The sequence below is a fragment of the Eurosta solidaginis genome, chromosome 4 (assembly GCF_040869045.1).
Source record: "Eurosta solidaginis isolate ZX-2024a chromosome 4, ASM4086904v1, whole genome shotgun sequence".
In the NCBI taxonomy this organism is placed as follows: domain Eukaryota; kingdom Metazoa; phylum Arthropoda; class Insecta; order Diptera; family Tephritidae; genus Eurosta; species Eurosta solidaginis.
Genome location: NC_090322.1, coordinates 241,601,997 through 241,625,857, shown reverse-complemented (window position 1 = coordinate 241,625,857; position 23,861 = coordinate 241,601,997). Strand labels below are relative to the sequence as shown.

The 23,861-nt window shown below is 36.6% G+C and overlaps 1 protein-coding gene across 1 annotated transcript in view; it reads right to left on the bottom strand.

Moving 5' to 3' along the window:
- Positions 1-397: 397 nt before the first annotated feature.
- Positions 398-23,861, bottom strand: part of RunxA (Runt related A) — a 68,292-nt gene continuing 44,828 nt past the window's right edge. Inside the window, exons 4-5 of the mRNA XM_067780609.1 lie at positions 1,598-1,792; positions 398-1,438 (exon numbers count right to left, since the gene is read on the bottom strand). Of these exons, the coding sequence (XP_067636710.1) occupies positions 504-1,438; positions 1,598-1,792 (1,130 nt within the window). The 3' untranslated portion in view covers positions 398-503. The remainder of the gene's footprint in view (positions 1,439-1,597; positions 1,793-23,861) is intronic.

Sequence of the window (23,861 nt, the reverse complement as noted above, 5' to 3'; positions counted from 1 at the left end):
GAGATAACACGAAAATGTAATTATCCCAATTTTTTGTTTTTTTTTTTGAAAAGCTCACTTTCATTTTTCAAAGTATTTTTTTCAAAGCGTATACATTCTGGATTTGTTTTTAGTATAATTCGATTTATCTGATATTGGCAACAGCTAATTAATAATATCAAATTGTGGTACAAGTTCCTTCAAATTAACCCACTACGCGCCAACTTTCATTCAACTATAAGGTATATTTACAAAATTTATTTACACAAAATGGATTTAAATCAACAAAACTTACCCGAGTTCAACACTCAAAAACATTATTGCACTTCAACCCCAATTCAACACTGAAGTTATATCGTTAGTTTAGTTTTTCGTTCAACTCCAAAAAAATTATCATATCAACTGCCTTCTCAACCATACCAATATTTAGGTGGTTCACTGGTGCCGGCGCCGCCGCTCTCACGCTCACTCTCCAAGTTCTCGTAACACTATAGCACTGCCGAGCCGCACCAGAGCACCTGACCTCAATATGGCCGCCACACGCTACCACCATTATCAGTTGGTGTATGATGTCCACGATGTGCCGCCAAGGCGGCCACTTGCCTATGTGTGTTACTGCCATCTTCGATATTACGCACCGAGGCGCCACAATTACCGATCAACGTCAAATCACCCGGATGCGTCACACCACCACCTGCCATTATGTTATGTTGTTGACGTACACCTACACCCACACCAACATTATTGATATGATCCATAACACTTTGCAGTTCAGCGCCATGTACCGAGGAGTTGGGCGAAGTGTGTGAGGGTGTTAGCGCATGCGAATGAAAGCCGTGTGTTTGATTGGCCGCAGTGTAGAGTTGTGAGTAGAGCAGACTAGCAGGCAGCACAGGATAGAGTGAACCATTACAACCAGCACCGGCTGTGCCTGTACCTCCACCACCAACACCTACACCACCACCGCTGCCGCCACCATATACGCTGGAATTTTGTGTTTGATTAACGAGTCCGGGAAAGTTATGATTAGCGCCGACCAAAGAATTATTTGCCGCTGATGAGTTGGAGCCACTACCACCACCACCTGAGCTGCCATTTGCGCTGCCATTACCGTTGTTGGAGCCATTGCCAGTGCCACCGCCAGTGCCGGTGCCAGCTCCCAAATTTGGTGTGTTTGTTGAGAGTAAATCTTCTTGTACCGGTGATTCGGCTTGCGAAGAGTCGCTCAAGCTGCGCGGTCCATTTTGGCTGGAGTGCACATTGTAATCGTTATTGGCATTAGTATGATGATAGCGTGGCACGAGTATAGAATTGGTTCCAACACCACCATTGACTGTGGATGAAATTGCCGATTGAGCACTCGAGCCGAGCAAACTGTGGTGTGTCATCTGTCCGGTGGTAGAGCCTACAAGATTACTCAAATGCTGATCTAAATCGGTGGCTGTGGAGTCGGGGAGCACTGAAAGTGAAAAAAAAAAACAAGAAACATTAGGACTTTAGTGATCTATTCTAGTGTTCATTAGTATCCCGTTACCAGGCTAGCAGAAGAAGGATTTCGATGGCATGCTTCTCCTTTCTAGAGGACTAACCAAGTGATAAGGTTTACAATATTACTTACTTGGTACACAATCACGATTTGCGCTGCCTGTAAAGTCTTGATTGTTTGCCTGATCGTTGGAGGAGCAGGTAAAGCCCAAAGCTGGATTATTAAATTGTGCCGATGTTGGCGTTGTACACGAGGAGAGTCCACTGCTAGCTAAGTACGGTGAGTATGCAGATGCGGAGCCATAACCCCAGTGTGTGTTGCCAGCACCTGTAATAGAAGTAGGAAAAGGAAATTAAGTAGGTACGGAAAGCTAAAACAGTTGGGATATCAAAATGAAAATTTTCAATTGCATATCTGTTTAGTTAATCTATATTTCAAATAAACTTAATGTTTACATAGGCTAGCCTAGTCGATTCGTTTAGCGGGTTCGAATGTTTCCCCATTTCACTAATTACGTAAACATGGTCTAGTGAGTGTTTAAATGAAAGAGACCATTATGCGGGTTCTGATTGCACTGGCGTGGATTGGATTGAGCTTCTGACGGTTATATTATTATAACGTGGAGAGTTTTCATTGTTTGTATTAATAACATTGAGATTATTTTCATTTATGTATGAACATTAAAGTGTCTCAACAAAACCATTTTTTTTGTTATTGATATTAGATTGAAAACGTTTTTGGTAACTCATTTACATATAAAATTAATTAATTCTTTATCATATGGTATGAGATGTGGTGATGTGATATTAATTGGAATGCAAAGCTATGTGATGATATGATATCTATTATAAGATATGGCACGAGCTACTTCGTCTTCTAGCAGTAATGTGGTATAAGCCGATATATAATTTTATGAAACTAAATAATTGTTACGAAATGCTTTGATGATATGAAATGACATTAAATGATATGAAATGGTTCAGCATGATTTTAAGTGATATGATATTATAAATATAAAATGATACTATGGAAAACAATAGACTATGTATGAAAATTATGCGACTTGATTTGATAGCTGCATGAGGTAGATTCTAAGCGTCGCAAAAATTCTGTGACGTGAAATGTTAAGGTATGATATGATACGAAGTTCAATTAGATATATTATTTATGTAAATTGATATTCAAGACCTTCTATTTGGTATGAAGTCAGTTGAGTGATTTGATATAATATGTGAAATGAAACACTTAGGATATGATATGAAGTTGTGTTAAATATAATGATACCTTCTGAAATATTTTACATATTAGAAAAAAGATATGGCATGTGATGTTAAGGAAAGTTACGAGATAATATAAAAAGAAACGGAGTATTATGGTGTGAAAAAATAACAAGCGACAGTTTTTGGCATGACGCGATGAGTTACAATATATTGTATACATTGATAATCTTTTTTTTTACCATGGGATGGAGCAGAGAAAGTTCAAAATATGGGACAATAGCATAAGAGGAGTGCCACGCCTTCGCATAAAAATCCAAGGTTAAAATATATTGTAATCTGTTTGAAATAGCTATTATATATTGTAACGAATTTCCTGCAAATCCTCTTATTTGCCCTTTTTCTAGGATCGTATCGCTAAACTGTTGAATAAATAACTCCAATATTGAAAATGGAAAAATGGCCTTTATTAAAATACTTCACAATAACACTCAACTGTGCAACGAATAGCTTAATAACCAAACTGATAGCTTAAAGGAAACTGACTTTCAAAATAATAGTGGTATTGCTCGCTAGATATCGTCTTACTCGTAACTGCTTGACAATTCAAATCAAACTGAATTACTTCTTACTCGCCTGCACCGCTTTTATAGTTTACGCTGCATACTTCTAGGCTCTTCGATTTCCAGAAGTTACTAGTTGTTTCGGCTACAAAATCGCCAGCCACAACTACGTGCACAAATTATTGCTCTCTCTTGTGACAAGATATATGCATGTGTTGGTAGTTTACAGTCTCCCGCACACACATAAGCGTATAAGTAAATTCATCTGTGTGTGACATCTCATCTCTCGCTGCCTTGTACGTAAATGGTGCTCGTCGGAATGTGTACATATGTGTAGACGCAATTATTGATTCGTTTATGTAGATACATAATGATTGAATTATGGATGTGAATTCACGTCACTGCTTAGCATCGGCCTGGAGATGGCAGCACTCTTCAGCTTTGCTAATATTCGTAACAATATCTTATGTAGGTATACTACTTTTGGTATAGTCATCCTCTTAATAAAAAGGTGGAATAGTGAGAAATGTAGAGGGAGTATGAGGGAGTTGAAAAAAGAGGGCACGACATATAAGTAGGTAGAGGACGAACGAGATGAGGGGAGTTGTAGAGTGGAAAATGCAGAGTCTGCTAATGAAAATTTAAAGTAGAGTATGGTATATTTTGAAATAAGGTGATGTCATATAATATGATGAGTCGATAATGCAATATGCAGCGCAGAGCGAGAAGTCGTTGCAAACTTCAGTGAGACTTTGAGCCGGGTATGCCGGAGTGACCCTACCGATATATTATTTTACAGCCATGACAGAAAGAATGACAAGATTTGGATAAGCAACTTTCCCCTTGCAGGAAGCAGATAAAATACATATTTTCAAAAAAGGACATTTTTGCGATAGTGCGATATGTTGATATGATATATCATATGTTGATATGATATGTTGATATGACATGATATTTGGGATATCAAATGAAATTCAAAGGACAAGAATTGATATGGTTGTATGTATTGCGATTTAAAATACAGTGGTTCCATATTTTATCAAGCAATAACGTGGTATAATGTGTTTGACAGATTTGGAGATTTTTTAATCTCGATAGATATCGAGCGCAGATTTTCCTGTATTCTGAGTAAGACACTTTAATGTCGTTACATAAACAAATGAACTTATGAAAATGTTCGCCAACGACATCGATAGATGAATTTGTGTGAGCAATATAAAAGGTATGACAAAAAATTGTCAGGCACTCATGTCGGGCCTAAAAGGCAAGCGTACAAGCGATTTTGTTCAATGCTGTTGTTAGTCAACGTTTATTCCTTGCCTCATCTGTTGGCGTTGTGTGATATTGATTTATGACTGGAGGTGAAAATGATTAAAAACACACATGCATACATATCTAACGGCAAACAAACAAGCTGATGTAACGAAAAAGGGTGAAATAACGTATGACCACTTCAATGATGCGAGCGTTTGATGGTAAATTGTACCTTTTTTGTTTTTGTATATTATTTACGTTATTTAGGTTAGGCTTGTGCATTCTGATAATTTTACTAAAGCCATCAATGTTAGATTGTAATTAGGCTTAATTAATAGTTCGTTCGGAAATTATTAATTAGTTTTTCGTAGAATGCAAAGCATTATGTTGTTAATGCTGGTGATATTTAAATAGAGAATATTGATTTTGTGGTGGCTTTATTAATGCTATTGGCCTAAACGTTTCATAAACACATCATAAGCACATCGTAGGAATTATATTCATGCGTTTACGTGAGCACATACATACAATCCACTATCCAATCATAGTACATGTTGTATACGCTATTAAATGCAATAACAATTTTTCCCAGTAATTATGTGGTTTGAATATGAGCTCCAACTATTTCCAACTATGAAGTAATAGTTATGCTGCATTAGTTTGATCGATTTTTTGTTTTAGATTGTTTTTTCTTTTTTTGGTGAGTTTTATAGTTAGGTTCTATTTAAGTTTACGGTTGGTTAGCTAATATCTGTATTACTTAGTTTTATAGACCGGAAAATGGCTTAAGTTTTTAAACTGTTTTTTCTAACCAAACAAATCAAATCGCAGCATAGTCGGCGAGTGCCCGGCTCACATAAGGAAAGTTCGAAGCCATTGCAAGAAATATGAAATTCATAATATATGAATAACTAAAGAACATTTTGAGGAAAAATATTGTTATTCTGTTTTTCCCCAAAAACAATGTCATATGATATATTTTGCAGTTTGTGTTAGTGGCCTGCATTTGCATATTACAGTTTGTGACCACCAGGGCGGTATTCTACAAGCAAAAGAAATTAAAAGCCTGCAGTCACCCTCTAGAAGACAACAATATTTTTTTGAGCTTCATGTTGTGTGATGTGATATCACACCAGTGAATGCTATTCAATATCCAATGTATTTGTTTGATCATGTTATTTCCCCTAGAGATGTGAGAGGGTCAATGATTATAACTGGATCTGGAGTAACACAATCTTAGCTAATGTTGTGATGTCTCACAGCCATAAATAATACTGCCTAGCGTATTTGGAAAGGATTACACTCCCGAAACATTTGTGGGACAGATGCTTTAAAGTAACGAAAAATGGATAGAAGTAAGTGACTTTATCACAGACATAATAAAGTGGCGATGAGGCAACCTAAAGAGATCGAAGGCCTTTCCAACCACAGAAGACGTAAAGAAGGAATCAACTATTTGAGTAAAGGTACGGATTGGAGACAAGGCCTCATCAAGAAACTTAACTAGCGACATAGGAGGGTAACTCACAATACACTCGAAAATTACTGAGAAAAATAAAACCAAATAATACAAATCTTATATATTATTTCTAATTGCTATTTTTATGTGCAGGTCCCTTTTTCGCTCTTATTTGGAATCCAAAGGTTTTGGTTGTAAAATGGAGATTCGTGCTATTAGCGTGCTTTGGCCTTATTGATCGTAGTGCTTTTGTTTAGCTATATTTTATTAAAATAATTTGTTAAAAATAAACGATTGTGAGCACACAAAAAAATCTAATTGTACTATGGCACTATTGTAAATATTTGATTAGAACTAACACTGCATTACCGGCAGTTGCTAACATTCGCCAGATGGCAGCGCAAGCGCATGTACGTTTTTATTGATAGATGATTGATTGATAGAACAGCTGTTTCAGTTGATATTTGATAAGATACTTTTATATTTGTTGCGCAAGATGCGTACGGCTCCGGCTATTAAAAATTAATTGAAATGAATAAAAAAATTTTTTTTGAAAAAAATGTATAATAAAAAGTTATAAATAATCAATAAAAGTGGATATATAAAAAATAAAATATATAAACAAATCCTCCAATACAAGAAAAAGTAGCTCCTTATGGTCAGCAGTATATTAGGAAACGAAGGAACGAATTACAGACATAGCCTCTTCAACCATCCGAAATGCGATACAGTGAAATTTTTGGGATCATACAAAATCCTATCACTGATCATGTATATGTAAAAACATGTATACTAATACTGAGTGGAAGATTTCAAACAATTTAAAATACGTTTCGCTGACCATTACCGGTCAACACATGAAAGTAGTTAGTAAGGCTTGGAATTAAATGGCGTTTGCATTTGTATCTACGGGTTTAAGCCTCAGCTTATTTAACGTCGCGTGACTGTGAATTTACTGCAAAGTGACTGCAATAGACATAGAGGTTAGTGCTCAACCTAGCCCGCAACTAAACACTTGACGCTAGTACTGGTACTTAGGTTAGGTTAGGTTGAACTGGCCGGTCCATGAGGACCTCACATAGACTGAGTGAGTCTGCAGTGTTACTAGAGGTTTGTTTTAAGGACCAAACTGAAAAAAACTATCAAAAACCGGGACCTATGTTATAAAATAACTCCGTCCTCTTGGCAAATACTAGAAGTTTTCTAGGACTTAAGCCACTTGCTGCTTCTAGATCTGACAGCCGTATCAATCCTAATAGCTGGAGTCTTAGCCTAGCAAGCGCCAACACTGGCTAAGCCTAATTTAAAAGCATGTGACGCCAGAAGGCAGTGTCCAGTCAGAATACCCGTCATGAGTCTACAGTCCTCTCCTTTTAATTACAGAAGCAACTTTGTTGGTCTAAGGTTGTAAGACCTACACATAATCTTCGACACCTTATAGCCCCGCGCCTGAACCCACGCCTTTCCCGCTTGGTCGATCATTTGCACCACTCACCTTCTCGTAAGCCCACTCAATCTAATTGGGACGTCTACGGAGCAAGCTTCAAGAAACGCGCCATTTTTAGCTAGTCCATCCGATTTTTCAATCCCATCTATTCCCATAAGCCATAGGAGTCGCAATTAGACGGAATAAGTTTTTTTGCAAAACATTGTCCTACGTTGTCTATATGAGGCTTTCAATGTTTTCTCCTCTGCCAAAAAAAGAAGTTTAGCTAATGCTTCTGCCGAACAAAAGTAAATAAAATTTCAAATGTCTTACAATTTCTAAATATCTTAAATTTATCCCTCCAACAGGAGTTTGCCCCGGACTTGAAACCTTCCATCTGGCGCCTATTTTTATGGTAAAATTTGCTGGTGGCTAACAACTCAAGCTTCTCGCACTCTCGTATTTCTGCCTCTGATTTTTTCGTCCTGTAAAGGCGTCTTCTCTCTTCTCCCTTTTTCAACTCGCGTTGGCGTTCCTTTAACAACACATTCTTAACTATGTTTTTATTTTTCTATTTCTTTCTTTAGAATTTAAAATTATGTGCTTTTAGTTTAAATTTAACACGCTAACTCATTTAGTATTTTTATTTTGTAGTTAATTTAATTACAAGTTGCCAGCTCAATTTACATTTACCCAAAGTGGCAGATTAATTTGAAAAACCTAATACATTTATGCATATGCATGTTTAGGTAAATATACTTAGGGTGTGTGTATATACCTAAAGCAAACGAAATAACTTAGGAAAAATGCATTGACAAATTTACATTAAATAACAAAATTTTAAACTGCCAATTTGCCATTTATTGATTGTGAGACACAAAAACCGGGGCTGCAAAACGCCTGGAAAAGCGAAGCGTTTCGGTTCACTGCTTGGAACCACTCAAGAAAAATTTGAACCGGTTCGTGAACCGGTTCGCGGCTACCTCTGAACCGCTCAACCGGTCCGATTCAAATGATTCAAACGTTTAATACTAAGTTTTGAAAGTAGTTAAAAAAATTTGAAATTCATCACTTGGGTTCTGTGTGCAACCAACCATCGATATGTATCTACTAAGCATACAAATAAAATACAGTTAATGAGATCAAATCCATGTTTTATAAATAAATACTTATCAAAACGGTTTGTTGATTATTATAAAATGTAAGGAACGGAAATGGTAGAATGCATGACTATACCTATAGGGAGTATTTACAAGGTATATATTCTGCACATAAGAAAGTAGTCGTATTTTTAAGAGAAGAAAAACTATTCAATTAGCTGCTTTCGATATACATATAAAATATACCAACAAAATTTTAGATGCAAGATTACTACACAAGCTAAAAGATATTCATGAAAATGTAAATGTATTATCCGCTTTTCTTAGGCATTAAGCTTATAAATGTTGATATACGGTTATGTGAAAAATAATATGGTCTCCCTTTAAAACGGTATTGTTCCCAAATTATGTTTATTTATTAGTTTTTAATAATTCCAATTTAAAATATCGTTTTAACTATAACACAAACTATATATATTAGGGCGGGTCGATTTAAAAATCGCTCATTGCTCTGTGAAAATCGTATTCTAGCGATCAAAATAAGAAACTTTGCCGAATGAACCATACCTCTAAAACGAATTCTGATGTCCCCCCCCCCCCCCTTTGGGTCGAACTTTTTGGTAGGGGAAATTTCAATTCTAACTGCTGTGTCTTGTGGTGGCTTAAAAAAAAAACACAAGCGATTTTACGACATGTAAATGCATCACAGTGATGCCTTGGTTTTAAAAGGGGGTTGTAAAAACGCTAATTTCTAATAATTTTTTTTTATTTCTTTCCTATTACTAAGTTAAATTCATTTTTTCATTTACATATGTTCTGACTAAATAAATTTCTAAATAGAAAAATAAACTCCAAAAAGAAAAAAAAAACATAGGCATTTCAAAGTGGGATTTTTCAAAATTTGCCCCTACGAACCAAAGGGGGGGGGGGGGGGGACATCAGAATTCGTTTAGAGGTATGGTTCCTTCGGCAAATTTTCTTATTTTGATCCCTAGAATATGATTTTCACAGACCAATGGGCGAATTTTTTGCCTCCCCACAAATCGACCCGGCCTAATATATACATTTCAAAGTTTACACAAGGCTCCCAACAATTAATCAAATTTTCATCAGTTTTCCAGACTTATTAAAAACTTTCAAAAAATTTCTGTGTGCAGTTTTGTAGCTCATCTAACTGTAGTGTAATAATATGAAAGTTTCAAGAGGGTGTTCGCATTTTTATCCATACACCGCAAGAACAAAATTAGTTTTTATATGGAAGATATGGGCAACCTCGAGGGAAAAAATTTAAAAAAATTAACGGTAATTCTCATCTACTTGAAATTTGCACACTATTACACTACAATTGAATGAGCTTCAAGAACGCAAATTTAGAAATTTTCTAAAAGCTGTTAATAAAAAGTTTCGAAAGTTGATAAAAATTTGATTAATTTAACTTTAAAATTTTTATAATTATACATATGTATGTGGTTTGTGTTTTACTTCGGACTATATTATAAATGAAAAAATGATATAAATGAAGCATGAAAAAGCTCTTTCATGTACAAAGTTGTTTTGCACGGGGTTTGAACTCATTTTGTAAAAATGTTTTTTTTTTCACAAGCTTTTCAACACAGGCGCAAACAGTAGACGCTATTACTATCAAAAGTGACAACTCAAGGCGTTGCCATCGAGTAAAAATGTATGCAATTTTATCTTAGAATTGTATTTTTAAGCAACATGATGAATGAAATAAGTTAATTAATTTTCGTTGAAACTTTATTTTGAACCGAACCGAACCATTTTTTTTGGGTGGTATTCGGTTCGGTTTTTGGAGTTAAGAAAAAAAAAAAAAAGGTTCGGTTCGTGGTTCGGTTCAAAGCCACAAAATAGCGGGTGGTTCGCTTCGAACCGGTTTGCAGCCCTGACAAAAACTTGCCTACAAAGAAAATTAAAAAAAAAAATTTGTAAAATATCACACAAATGGCAAAATCGACACAAACGCATTTAATGCAATTAATTTGTATTCAAACGCATTGACTGCTTTTAATAATAATTTAAATGCTTTTTAAAATCATAATTTAATTTTTAGCTATAGCCAAAGCAAAAGCATATAAATAATTAATAAATTAAGCATTCAAATTATTCTATTTGTGTTTAAATTTGCGTTCTGCTGTAGTGCGGCTGGGTTGGAAAGAAATACAAGGCACGGTATACCTCCGAAGAGATTAAGGCCGAGCTTCTCTTCCAATTTGCATCGTGAGTCTTTTAATTTTTCCTACAAGTTGGCGAATCCGGACCTACATGTTTTCACGCCAACACCGAACGTCATTTGCAAGGCAGATAATTTTTCACTGAGAAGCTTTTCATGGCAGAAATACGTTAAGAGTGTTTGCCAAATCACTGCCGAGGGGTGACCCCACTCAGAAAAAGTTTTTCTAAATTTAACCCAGGATCTTCTGATGAGTGTAAAATCTTATTGAAAAACTTTTTCGACTAAAATCCCAACTAAACACCTTATCACATATTATACGAAACGTGATCTTGTACACAATCGGCCTCTGGCAGGGATCGTTAAGGTGGATAGCGATGTAGTTGTGATCGATGCCAGTCAGGTCCGATATGACACTCCATCCAGTAGTGGTCAGCAGCAGGCTTTCTGAGACTAGTGTTATATCGGGGATCGAGTATCCAAAGCCTGGCCGTCGGTATATAGATGTCGTAGCAGTGTTGATCACGTTCAAACCGAGCCTAGCTGCTGCCATCTCAAGGACTAACCTTCCACGGGTGTTAGCATGCGGCATTCCTCATTCCACAGATCTTGCGTAGAAGTCTCCCGCCACAACCAAATTACTAGTTAAGTCCTTCAGGATGTCTTCAATAAGTTCAAGCTTGCCCCTGAACGTTTGAATGGGCTCACTCGGGTACAAGTAGCAGCTTACTATTGTGGTATTATTCGTAGTTACGCGGACGTAGCCCTGTCCGGCAACATGATTCACAATATCGGCGTTTGCATCTGCCATCCAGATTGCGGCGGTTTCAGTGTTGTCTATGTTTCAATCATTTCGGTCTCTATAAGGTTCGCTGATGATAACGCAGTTAGCTTTATAATCTAGGACCAACTAACTGTTGTACTAGCACATCAGCAAGCCTGCTCTGGTTTAAGTTGCCTTGTATAAAATTAATCACTATTGAGTTGAGATTTTGGCCTTTGCAATAGCGAGTGACGCTCTGATAATGTTGCATCCGTATCTCATCGTCGTGCTTACGGAGATGTTTCCTTATGCCTCTGGGAGGTGGGGCTAGATCAAGCAGTCGTTTGCTACCACGTTGTGACAAACACAAATACTGCGTTTCCGTAATTTCATCACTCCTCTTTAAGTTAAGCTCTTTTGCCTCACTATGAAGGTGGTGTTTGAGGTCATAAGAAGACATCCCGTGGTAGTTCTGATTGCAGCATTTAGGCCGCCAGCTGTCTTTTCTAGTGTATGAGTAGACGACAAACTGCTTTGTAAGTTGTGCTGCTGGGAAGCGGCTTGCGGAATTTCGTACAGCTTTTTACTTAATATACAATTTTCAGAGGCATGTGTAAAGGTAAAGTTGCTGTCGAGCCTTACACCTAAGATCATTGGGCGACTGACAGTTGATAACATAGTGCCATCGGCGTGAGTATCCAATATTTGCGTAATCTGACGTGCAAGGATATCTTAAAGAGAGTGACCGTGAACTTGGTAGGATCGCCCGAGGAGAGAAAAGGAAGACGGGGTAGATAACTATTTATTTTGGAAACTAATTCGTCTATTGAGAGGCCAGGGCCTGATGCCACTATTGTGCAATCGTCGGCCTAGGGAATGTAGTTACCTTGTTCTGGTGGTGACGCGAGCTTTGATATGTATAAATTCAACAGAATCGGGTATAGGCTACCACCCTGCACCACCTCTATTTAATTCACCTATACCTTTTGATATTTCTTTCTTAAATTGAACCGACGATTGTCGTCCACGCAGATAATTGCTGTATATCTTTTTAGGTGAGGGGGAATGGGCGAACCTTTTTTGATTTGGAGTAGTGTGCTGTGGTTGAATAACTATGTGAAAAGCTTTTCACATGTAGAGTGCTACGAGCACCGTTCTATGATGGAGTTTTGGGTGGTTCAGTCCACAATGTATGTATCTGGGTGGTAATTCAGTTCAGCGCGGTGGTAGTGGTATGCCTTTTACGGAAGCCATGCTGATATGACATCTTGACACCTTGTAAACTGAAGTATACATTACAAATTGCCAGAAGAAAGCGTTCACGCATTTTATCGGGTCCGACCGACTAAATTCCAGTCAATGAACATTCAATCACCAACTGGTATGAATAGCCCCATAAAATTCTGGTCAGTGGACTAGAAGTTTGCTGACTAATTTGGGTTTTTACTGCAAGATTATTGAAGATATCGTGCTGCAATGCGGCATTCACTACACAGATACATTGAAATGCTAACCAATTTATTGAAATTCATTGAACAACGACAGGAAAGCATTTTAATTCACCTGATTGCACACATCTACAAATCTATTGCATTTCAAATGGGAATCAATATATGTATGTATGTATGAATGTGCAAAAAGTGTTTAGTGGTGTTTATTTAAATATTGTAATTTTACGCCCAACAGTTTTTGTTGCATTCCCGTTGGTAAGCCACTTTTTTGGGGCCAAACCATTTTTTTGCGCATGCATTGTGTCTGTGTGCGTCTTTGGTACTTTCCATGAAAACTTAACCTACTAATGGATTTTGCATTACATATTTCGTTGAAATTTGTGCAGAATCTCGTACACTTCAAGAAATGTTGAAAAAGTTTTATTTTTCAAATTTAAAATTTTTTAAAAAAGTTATTATTGGCCTTTAATATTTAAAATTTATTAAACTATTTTATTAGCTCAAGGCCTTATCCGTATAAAAAACGCAGTATAAATATTTTATATTTGTATTTTTTATTTAATATTCGATATTTCGACTTCAGTCTGAAGTCATCATCAGACTGTGAAACAAAACAAAACAAAAACAACAAGTAAGGAAGGTTAAGTTCGGGTGTAACTGAACATTACATACTCAGTTGAGAGCTATGGTGACAACATAAGGGAAAATAACCATGTAGGAAAATGAACCGAGGGAAACCCTGGAATGTGTTTGTATGACATTTGTATCAAATGAACGGCATCAAAGAGTATTTTATGAGGGAGTGGGCCATAGTTCTTTAGGTGGACGCCATTTAGGGATATCGCCATAAAGGTGGACCAGGGGTGACCCTAGAATTTGTTCGTCCGATATGGGTATCAAATTAAAGGTATTAATGAGGGTTTTAAAAGGGAGTGGTTGTAGTTGTATAGGTGGCCGCCTTTTCGAGATATCGCCATAAAGGTGGAGCAGGGGTGACCCCAGAATTTGTTTGTACAATATGGGTATCAAAAGAAAGGTTTTAATTAGTATTTTAAAAGGGAGTGATCCTTAGTTCCATAGGTGGTCGCCTTTTCGAGATATCGCCATAAAGGTGGACCAGGAGTGACTCTAGAATATGTTTGTACGATATTGGTATCAAATTAAAGGTATTAATGAGAGCTTTAAGAGGGAGTGGTGGTAGTTGTATATGTGAAGTCGTTTTCCAGATATCGACCAAAATGTGGACCAGGGTGACCCAGAACATCATCTGTTGGATACCGCTAATTTATTTATATATGTAATACCTGCCAAGATTTCAAGGGTCTTTTATTTCGCCCTGCAGAACTTTTTCATTTTCTTCTACTTAATATGGTAGGTGTCACAACCATTTTACAAAGTTTTTTCTAAAGTTGTATTTCGCGTCAATAAACCAATCCAATTACCATGTTTCGTCCCTTTTTTCGTATTTGGTATAGAATTATGGAATTTTTTTCATTTTTCGTAATTTTCGATATCGAAAAAGTGGGCGTGGTCATAGTCGGATTTCGTTCATTTTTTATACCAAGATAAAGTGAGTTCAGCTAAGTACGTGAACTAAGTTCAGTAAAGATATGTCGATTTTTGCGTGGCTTCAACCGATTTCGCCCATTTTCACAGAAAACAGTTAACGTCATAAAATCTATGCCCTACCAAATTTCAAAAGGATTGGGAAGTTTTTGTTCGACTTATGGTATTAAAAGTATCCTAGACAAACTAAATGAAAAAGGGCGGAGCCACGCCCATTTTGAAATTTTCTTTATTTTTTGTATTTTGTTGCGCCATATCATTACTAGAGTTGAATTTTGACATAATTTACTTATATACTGTAAAGATATTAAATTTTTTGTTAAAATTTTACTTTAAAAAAATTTTTTTTAAAAAGTGGGCGTGGTCCTTCTCCGATTTAGCTAATTTTTATTATTCGTATATATAGTAATAGGTGTAAAGTTCCTGCCAAATTTCATCACGATATCTTCAACGACTGCCAAATTACAGCTTGCAAAATTTTAAATTACATTCTTTTAGAAGTGGGCGGTGCCACGCCCATTGTCCAAAATTTTACTAATTTTCTATTCTTCGTCATAAGTTCAACTCACCTACTAAGTTTCATCGCTTTGTTTGTCTTTGGTAATGAATTATTGCACTCTTTCGATTTTTCGAAATTTTCGATATCGAAAAAGTGGGCGTGGTTATTGTCCGATATCGCTCATTTGAAATAGCGATCTGAGATGGGTGCTCAGGAACCTACATACCAAATTTTATCAAGGTACCTCAAAATTTACTCAAGTTATCGTGTTAACGGCGGACGGACATGGCTCAATCAAATTTTTTTTTGATCCTGATGATTTTGATATATGGAAGTCTATATCTATCTCGATTCCTTTATTCCTGTACAACCAACCGTTATCCAAACAAACTTAATATACTCTGTAAGCTCTGCTCAACTGAGTATAAAAATTATAACATTTTCAAAAATCAACCATAAAACAAATACCACTTACACAATTGAGTATGTTATACAGACTAACCATATGTGCCAAAATTAAGAATGTTGGAGACAAATAATCATACAAAAATATAAACAATATTTCAAAGCACCGTAAATGTAAGCAAAATTTTTGCAAAAACAAAAGTACATGGAGTGGCTAAAAGTACGACATACAAGTATACATATATACATATATCATCTGATTTTCCTATTGTTGTGGGAGAGATCTTCCTATCGCACATTGTTGTTGCCTTAAAACTAAGTTCCGATACACATGTGCTTGATGTCTTGAGCTTTAATTTTGTTGTTCCCACATATACCTTGTCGCATACGTGGGACCCGTCACCATTACACGGATTTCTATAAACAACGTCGGATTTCTCATGCTTTGGTATTTTATCTTTTGTACTGCTGTAGACTTTTCTAAGAGTGTGATTATATGTCGATGCTATTTGGTATTTTTCCCGATTGTAAAGATTTGAGTACTTTATTCGGTTAGTTAAGCCCGGCACATGTACTACTGATTTATATATTTTATCTCCCGAAGTTTGTCTAATTTTATCATTGTTTAACCTGCTCACGGAATTTCTGAGCAATTTGTTGATTATCTTTATGGGGAATTCATTATTTTTCAGAGTTTCTTTGACAATGTCGATGTTCTTCCTGTGAAAAATCTTGTCACTTATTGTGAGAACTCTTCTTATGAAGTTACTCGCCATATTTATAATAGTTCTATTTTCGTGTTTTGAGTTAAATATCGAATATAAAATAAAAATACAAATATAAAATATTTATACTGCATTTTTTATTTGGATAAAGCCTCGAGCTCATAAAATAGTTTAATAAATTTCAAAATTAACTCTTATAGAAAATTGGAAGATATGAGTGTTGATATTAATTTTTAATATTTTTATTTTTTATTTTAAATATGAAAATAACGATAAGCGCTTATGAACTATAAATAATTAATTATAATGATAAAATGTAGTTTAAGTAATTGGGCATTAAAAAGCGAATATCAGGCCGAAATATTTAGAAAAAAAAACTCAATTTATAATATCGATGTAGTCCCGTTAAGTTTGTGTATGGAATATATACGATATTAAAATTCATATAAAAAGAAGCTTTAATATTGAAATAATTAAAACAATCAACATTTTCAAAATTCATATTTATCTCTCGATTGGAGTGGAAAAACAAATTGAAAATAAAATCCTTAGAAATCAATTAAAAGATTGAGTTCAATGTATACAACAGAAGTGTGTTATCTTATCCGTCAACTGTCTGAGAACACGTTCAAGATGATTACTTTTTAGTGTTTTGATAGGATGTTCCATATGGCGACACATACGGTCGGCTATTTATAGCTGGTGATATAAAGAAATAGAGGATGGGACCACGACAGAATTTGTTATTTTGATGTCTATGCTGAAGATAGGAGCGTTCCGTTGACTTATCGAGCTCTGGCTAACGATCAAATTTCATTGGAACGATCTGGATCAACTTAATGAGAGCTGGTAGCACTAATATAAAACATCTGTTTTGTTGAAAATAAGAAGAAGAAACACACATTAAAATTGAAGATACTGATAGAGTTATTAACATTTAAATAGTTTCGCACGTAAACAAACTATTTATTTTCCTTACATTTTCTTCAAGTTGTTTTCTCTTTCCGTGTATTTGCTTTTAAATATGGCGAAATATATGTAGTATGTACATTAGGCCGGGTCGATTTGTGGGGAGGCAAAAAAATCGCCCATTGCTCTGTGAAAATCATATTCTAGGGATCAAAATAAGAAACCGAAGGAACCATACCTCTAAAGGGAATTCTGATGTCCCCCCCTATGGGTCGTAGGGGCAAATTTTGAAAAATCCCACTTTGAAATGCCTATGTTTTTATACTCAGTTGAGCAGAGCTCACAGAGTATATTAAGTTTGATTGGATGACGGTTGGTTGTACATATATAAAGGAATCGAAATAGATATAGACTTCCATATATCAAAATAATCAGGATCGAAAACAAATTTGATTGAGCCATGTCCGTCCGTCCGTCCGTCCGCCGTCCGTCCGTTAACACGATAACTTGAGTAAATTTTGAGGTATCTTGATGAAATTTGGTATGTAGGTTCCTGAGCACTCATCTCAGATCGCTATTTAAAATGAACGAAATCGGACCATAACCACGCCCACTTTTTCGATATCGAAAATTTCGAAAAACCGAAAAATTGCGATAATTCATTAAAATAAGACAGATAAAGCGACAAAACTTGGTAGATGAGTTGAACTTATGACGCAGAATAGAAAATTAGTAAAATTTTGGACAACGAGCGTGGCACCGCCCACTTTTAAAAGAAGGTATTTTAAAATTTTGCAAGCTGTAATTTGGCAGTCGTTGAAGATATCATGATGAAATTTGGCAAGAACGTTACTCCTATTACTATATGTATGCTTAATAAAAATTAGCAAAATCGGAGAACGACCACTCCCACTTTTAAAATAAAATTTTTTAAAGTAAAATTTTAACAAAAAATTTAATATCGTTACAGTATATAAGTAAATTATGTCAACATTCAACTCCAGTAATGATATGGTGCAACAAAATACAAAAATAAAAGAAAATTTCAAAATGGGCGTGGCTCCGCCCTTTTTCATTTAATTTGTCTAGGACACTTTTAACGCCATAAGTCGAACAAAAATTAACCAATCCTTTTGAAATTTGGTAGGGGCATAGACTTTATGACGTTAACTGTTTTCTGTGAAAATGGGCGAAATCGGTTGATGCCACGCCCAGATTTTATACACAGTCGTCCGTCTGTCCTTCCGCATGGCCGTTAACACTATAACTTGAGCAAAAATCGACATATCTTTAATGAACTTAGTTTACGTGCTTACTTGAACTCACTTTATCTTGGTATGAAAAATTAACGAAATCCGACTATGACCACGCCCACTTTTTCGATATCGAAAATTACGAAAAATAAAAAAAATGCCATAATTCTATACCAAATACGAAAAAAGGGATGAAACATGGTAAGGTAATTGGATTGTTTTATTGACGCGAAATAACACATTCCAGGGTTTCCCTCGGTTCATTTTCCTACATGGTTATTTTCCCTTATGTTGTAACCATAGCTCTCAACTGAGTATGTAATGTTCGGTTACACCCGAACTTAACCTTCCTTAATTGTTTCTTTTTGGAGTTTATTTTTCTCTTTAGAAATTTATTTAGTCAGAACATATATAAATGAAAAAATGAATTTAACTTAGTAATAGAAAAGAAATAAAAAAAAATTATTAGAAGTTAGCATTTTTACAACCCTTTTAAAACCAAGGCCAATCACTGTGATGCATTTGCATGTCGTAAACATAGTTGAGTGGGGTTTTTATTCAACCGTTTTAAAAAATGAAGGTATCACTGTGACACAATTGCTGATCGTAAAATACTTGTTTGTTTTTTTAAGCCACCACAAGACACAGCAGGTAGAATTGAAATTGCCCCTACCCAAAAGTTCGACCCAAATTGGGGACATCAGAATTCGTTTTAGAGGTATGTTTCCTTCGGCAAAGTTTCTTATTTTGATCCCTAGAATACGATTTTCACAGAGCAATACGCGATTTTTAAATCGACCCGCCCTAATGTACATATATTTATTTCGGTGCTACCATGGCTCACTTATATGGTTAGCTCATCTCACCAGTAGATTTAATTTTGTAGAAATGAGCCAACCATATAGTTGAGCCATAAGTGCTACCAACTCAAAAGTGGTTAGCTGTCAAAAAATCTATTACAGGAAACGAAGCGAACAGAACTGTTATACGGATCAGAAATTGAACCAGATAAGTATCAGGATCACAACACTGTTGTTGCATTTGCATGTTAAATTTCTATCCGTATCTGGTTCACGCTTCATTGAAACATAACTGATATCTCACACTTGTTTTATACACAATGATTGAGTTTCCATGGAAAGCCCCATACCGTAAGTAAATGTGAATGTGTTCAAACGCGAATATGCAAACATTGGTTGAATAAAGTGATCAATGGCTTAAATGCCACTAATACGCTAAAATAAAGACACACACATACATAAATGCATGGCGTAAATAAATTTTTATACAAAAACAACATCTACATATGGTAGGTTGATATATTTTTATATATTTACACATGTTAGTGTATGTAGCTTTCAAAATGGTTGCAACATAATCATTTAAGCTTTTAACTGTTTAGTACAGAAAAAATATCTGATATTGTCCAAATTGTCGCTACCCTGGCTGCCGTTTCGGGCAACATCACCAACTTCGTAAGGACTGGGTAGGACCTAGCCAAGCCACTCGAAACCAAACAAGGCTTTATATCGTCGGATTTCTTTAAACTAGTCCTGGAGAGAATAGTTATAGGGGCATAACTAAACCGTGGTGGCACAATCTATGAAAATATCGCACAATTACAGACCTTTGCAAATAATATGGAAATAATGGCATTAACAAACGCGTATGAGTTCTGCCTTCCCTGGATTAGAAAAAAGGTGAAAAAAGTGAGTCGTGTTGTAAATAAGGACAAGACGACGTACTTGCTCTCAGTTAAGAGAAAATTGGCGCATTCGCGTGTTACCAAACACGTTACTATTGACGGATATAAACTATGAAGGACTTTGTCTATCTGGGAATCAGCACTAGCAGCGAAAAGAAACCAAATGAAGAAGACCTCTTGTTAGCAAGTGCTACTGAGTTCCCAGATAGAAAAAGTTCTTCGAAGTCTCAAATTTATATCCGTCAACAGTGACGTGGCTGCCAGGGCGAGAAAGCGCTGATTCTTTTTTGGATGACGGCAAGTAATTCTTCTTATCCGCATTTACAGCAAGACCCAGTTTCTTGCCTCTTTATCTAATCTGGAGAAAGAAGAACTCAGCATACGCCAGCAATTTTACACTTTTATTATAGATTGTACCATCACGATTTAGTTCTGTTTCTAGAATTATCTTCTCCAGTATAAGGTTAAATAAATCGCACGGAGTCACCTTGCCTGAAGCCTCGTTTTGGTTTCGAATGGCTCGGAGAGTACCTTCCCAATCCTTACGGAGCTGGTGGTGTTGCTCAACGTCATTTGGCAGTACCTTATTAGCTTTGCAGGCAACTCAAATTCAGACATAGCAGCATACAAGCAGATTTGAAGTCGACAAAGTAATGGCGGGTGAAGAACCTATTATCGTAAGTCTTCTCCAGGATTTGGAAGAGCTGTTCTATTGTAAATTTAGCTGTTACGAAGCCGTACTGATAAGGTCCAATCAGTTTATTGACTTTGGGGTTCAATCTTTCGCACAGTACGTTAGAAAGAATCTTATACGCGATGTGCAGTAGGTTAGTCCCGTGGTAATAAGGGTGGTTTGTGGGATTATCTTTCCTGTGAGTTAGGTAGAGCACACCTTAACTCCAATCTGGAGGCCTAGGCTCGTCCGAAAAAGTTTTACGTAAGAGTTGATGCGTGCAATTACTGGCATATGCTGATGACATTGATATCATCGGCCTAAACACCCGCGCTGTTAGCTCTGCTTACTCCAAACTGGAAAAAGAAGCGGTAAAGATGGGTTTGATGGTGAATGAGGACAAAACGAAGTACCTGCTGTCATCGAGCAAAGAGTCAGCGCATATGCGCCTTGGCAACCACGCTACTGTTGGCAGCCATAATTTCGAAATAGAAAAAGACTTGGTTTATTTGGGAACCAGCATCAACACTAGCAACAACATCAGCACTGAAATCCAGCGAAGAATCAATCTTGCCAATAAATGCTACTTTGGACCAAGTAGGCAATTGAAAAGTAAAGCTCTCTCTCGGCGAACGAAAATCATACTCTACAAGTCACTTATCGTACCCGTCCTGCTATATGGGACAGAAGCATGGACCATGACAACAGCAGATGAAGCGGCTTTGGGAGTGTTCGAGAGAAAAGTTCTTAGAAAGATTTATGGACCTCTACGCGTTGATGATGGCGAGTACCGAAGAAAATTTAATGATGAGCTGTACGAGCTATACGCAGACATCAACATAGTCCAGCGAATTAAAACGCAGCGTCTGCGCTGGTTAGGCCATGTTATACGAATGAGAGATGATGCTCCGGCCAAGAAAGTGTTTCTATCGGAACCCGCCTATGGAAGCAGAGGTAGAGGGCGGCCCCGAATCCATTGGAAGGACCAGGTGGAAAACGATTTAAACTCCCTTGGTGTGACCAATTGGCGCCAGTTGGCGAAGCGAAGGAGCGACTGGCGCGCCTTGTTGGACGGCCATAACCGTTTAGACGGTTAAGCGCCAATTAAGTAAGTAAGTAAGTAAGAGTTGATGCATGCTCTTTACCTCCGTGTTTGAACAGTTGGGGTCATTACCGCCGACGGGCTTTTGCCATTCCCACTTCGTCATATTCGGATGCCGGAATGCGTTTTCCGTCATCAGCAATTAGGGTACGGGGATTGGCTTCTTCCTCGCTATCTAGCAATGAGGAGAAGGCTCCACTCACAACTTAAGCACACTCGTTATGTCAGTTACTAAATCACAAGTGCAAGAATTTGGCTCCGGATTTATATATTCTGTCATCCACAGTAAGTTCATTCATATAAAAGTTTACAAAAATTTGTTACGCATAATCTGCTTCAAAGAGTGTTTTGTTTTATTTAGTCACGTAATCGCCCCACCTATTTTGCAGTGAATAAAATAATTTGAACATACAACATTTGAGGATTTGTGGTCATTTCAAAATACAACAATAACAACAACGCATTGTCCCTTGTGCCAAACATTACTACTGTCTGGCTATGCCAATCAAAAGTGCAGCGCCACTTAATGCAACACCCCAGCAGCGGCGTTGAGGTTCATTGTGTCGCTAATTTAATTAAGTTTGTGCATTACTATCTATACTTAAAATTACTATGCACGCATATATTTATATATGTGTGTATTTGCAAGAAGAGTTTTTTTTGTTCAAATAAAAATTTGCCAAGTAAATTGATTTTTATTTAATCCATCATTATTGTTGGAAGCGGATAGCGCGCTTTATTCTTTTTGTTGTTGTTGTTATTGTTTTTGATTTTATCACTGTCCTGTCCATTGAAGTAAAAAGCGGTAATAACTTAATCGAATTTGCCACTCGCCATTGAATTTGTTTGGCATTTTTTTAATTCACATTTAAACTTTACCGCTGACGAATTGCCGCATGCGGCTAAAATAAAAAAAAAATTTATTGAACTTTTTTAAGTGAATTTGTTTGTGTTTGCACACAGCGGCAACCGCAACCGTTTTTGGTTAAACTTAAGGCCGGATTTTTAAACCCCGAAACTAATCGTTTTGTGTGAATTTATGTGGTTTTTCGTTTTTAGGTTTTTTATTTAATAGAATTTTTTTTGTAGGTATGCGTTTTTCAATAATGTCAATTCGCTATGAAATATTCGCACACCATCCCACAGAGCAATTACCAGACGGTACCTTTTTTGTTTGCTGTAAATGTTTGATTGTTTATGTCAGGGCCATTCATTTCATAGCACAATTGTGCCCTCTCAATTCACACGCATATGATTCGCTCTGTCGTCGTTTGGCACTTGGCGTAGCAACATCAATGGTAAGTATCGGCAGATCGGTATCAAAATATGTATGAAAAATTATGCTCGATACACATGTTCGTTGCTTGCTAGTAAGCGACTAAATGAAAAATCAATTCACCCGCACGATCATCGCGACGATTGCGCTCTCACTAATACAGATGCACTCTCAGTTTTGAATGGCACTGCTTTATGTTATCAATGCTTATCTTTATATAGGGAACATTCAACGGATCAACTACAAGGAACTTGTTAGATCATCTATGACGCTCCACGAAAAAGCTCCTGACTCGACTCTTTTGTACGAATAATTACAAACAGAAGTTCGCTCTAGAAATTGGTAAAGGCCGGACATCGATATCTTTATTACTTTTTGAGTTATGAGTTGAATTGGACAATATTTGTGCCGTATAAGAGCCAAAGTCATTCGAATTAGGCGCCTTTTCTCGCGGAGCGTCACATATCCAAAAGAACCTACAATTCATAGCTAAGCGGTCGGCAGTAAAAGCTGGATTTATATTAGAAGTGAATATTAGCGAAAGTTTTGTTATATATTTGGGATAAATTCTAGGCTAGGTAGGTTTGGAGGTTCCTAGTATGATGGGAGAGTCTGAAATAGAGTATCTTTCTCAGATAATGCCTTTAACAGAAGACAGAAACCTTTAGAAACCCTACGTCAACAGACTAAAACAAATTCTAAGAACATTTAGAAGCAAAACTGGGACAACCCAAAGAAGTTGCCGCTTTAGAAGAACTGAAGTGATCGATTTTACGTAAGAATCTGCCATCGTCGGCCCAACCTTACGATGCACCAATGCACATTGGTCAAATCACGTCTGACCACCTCCCAAGGCTCG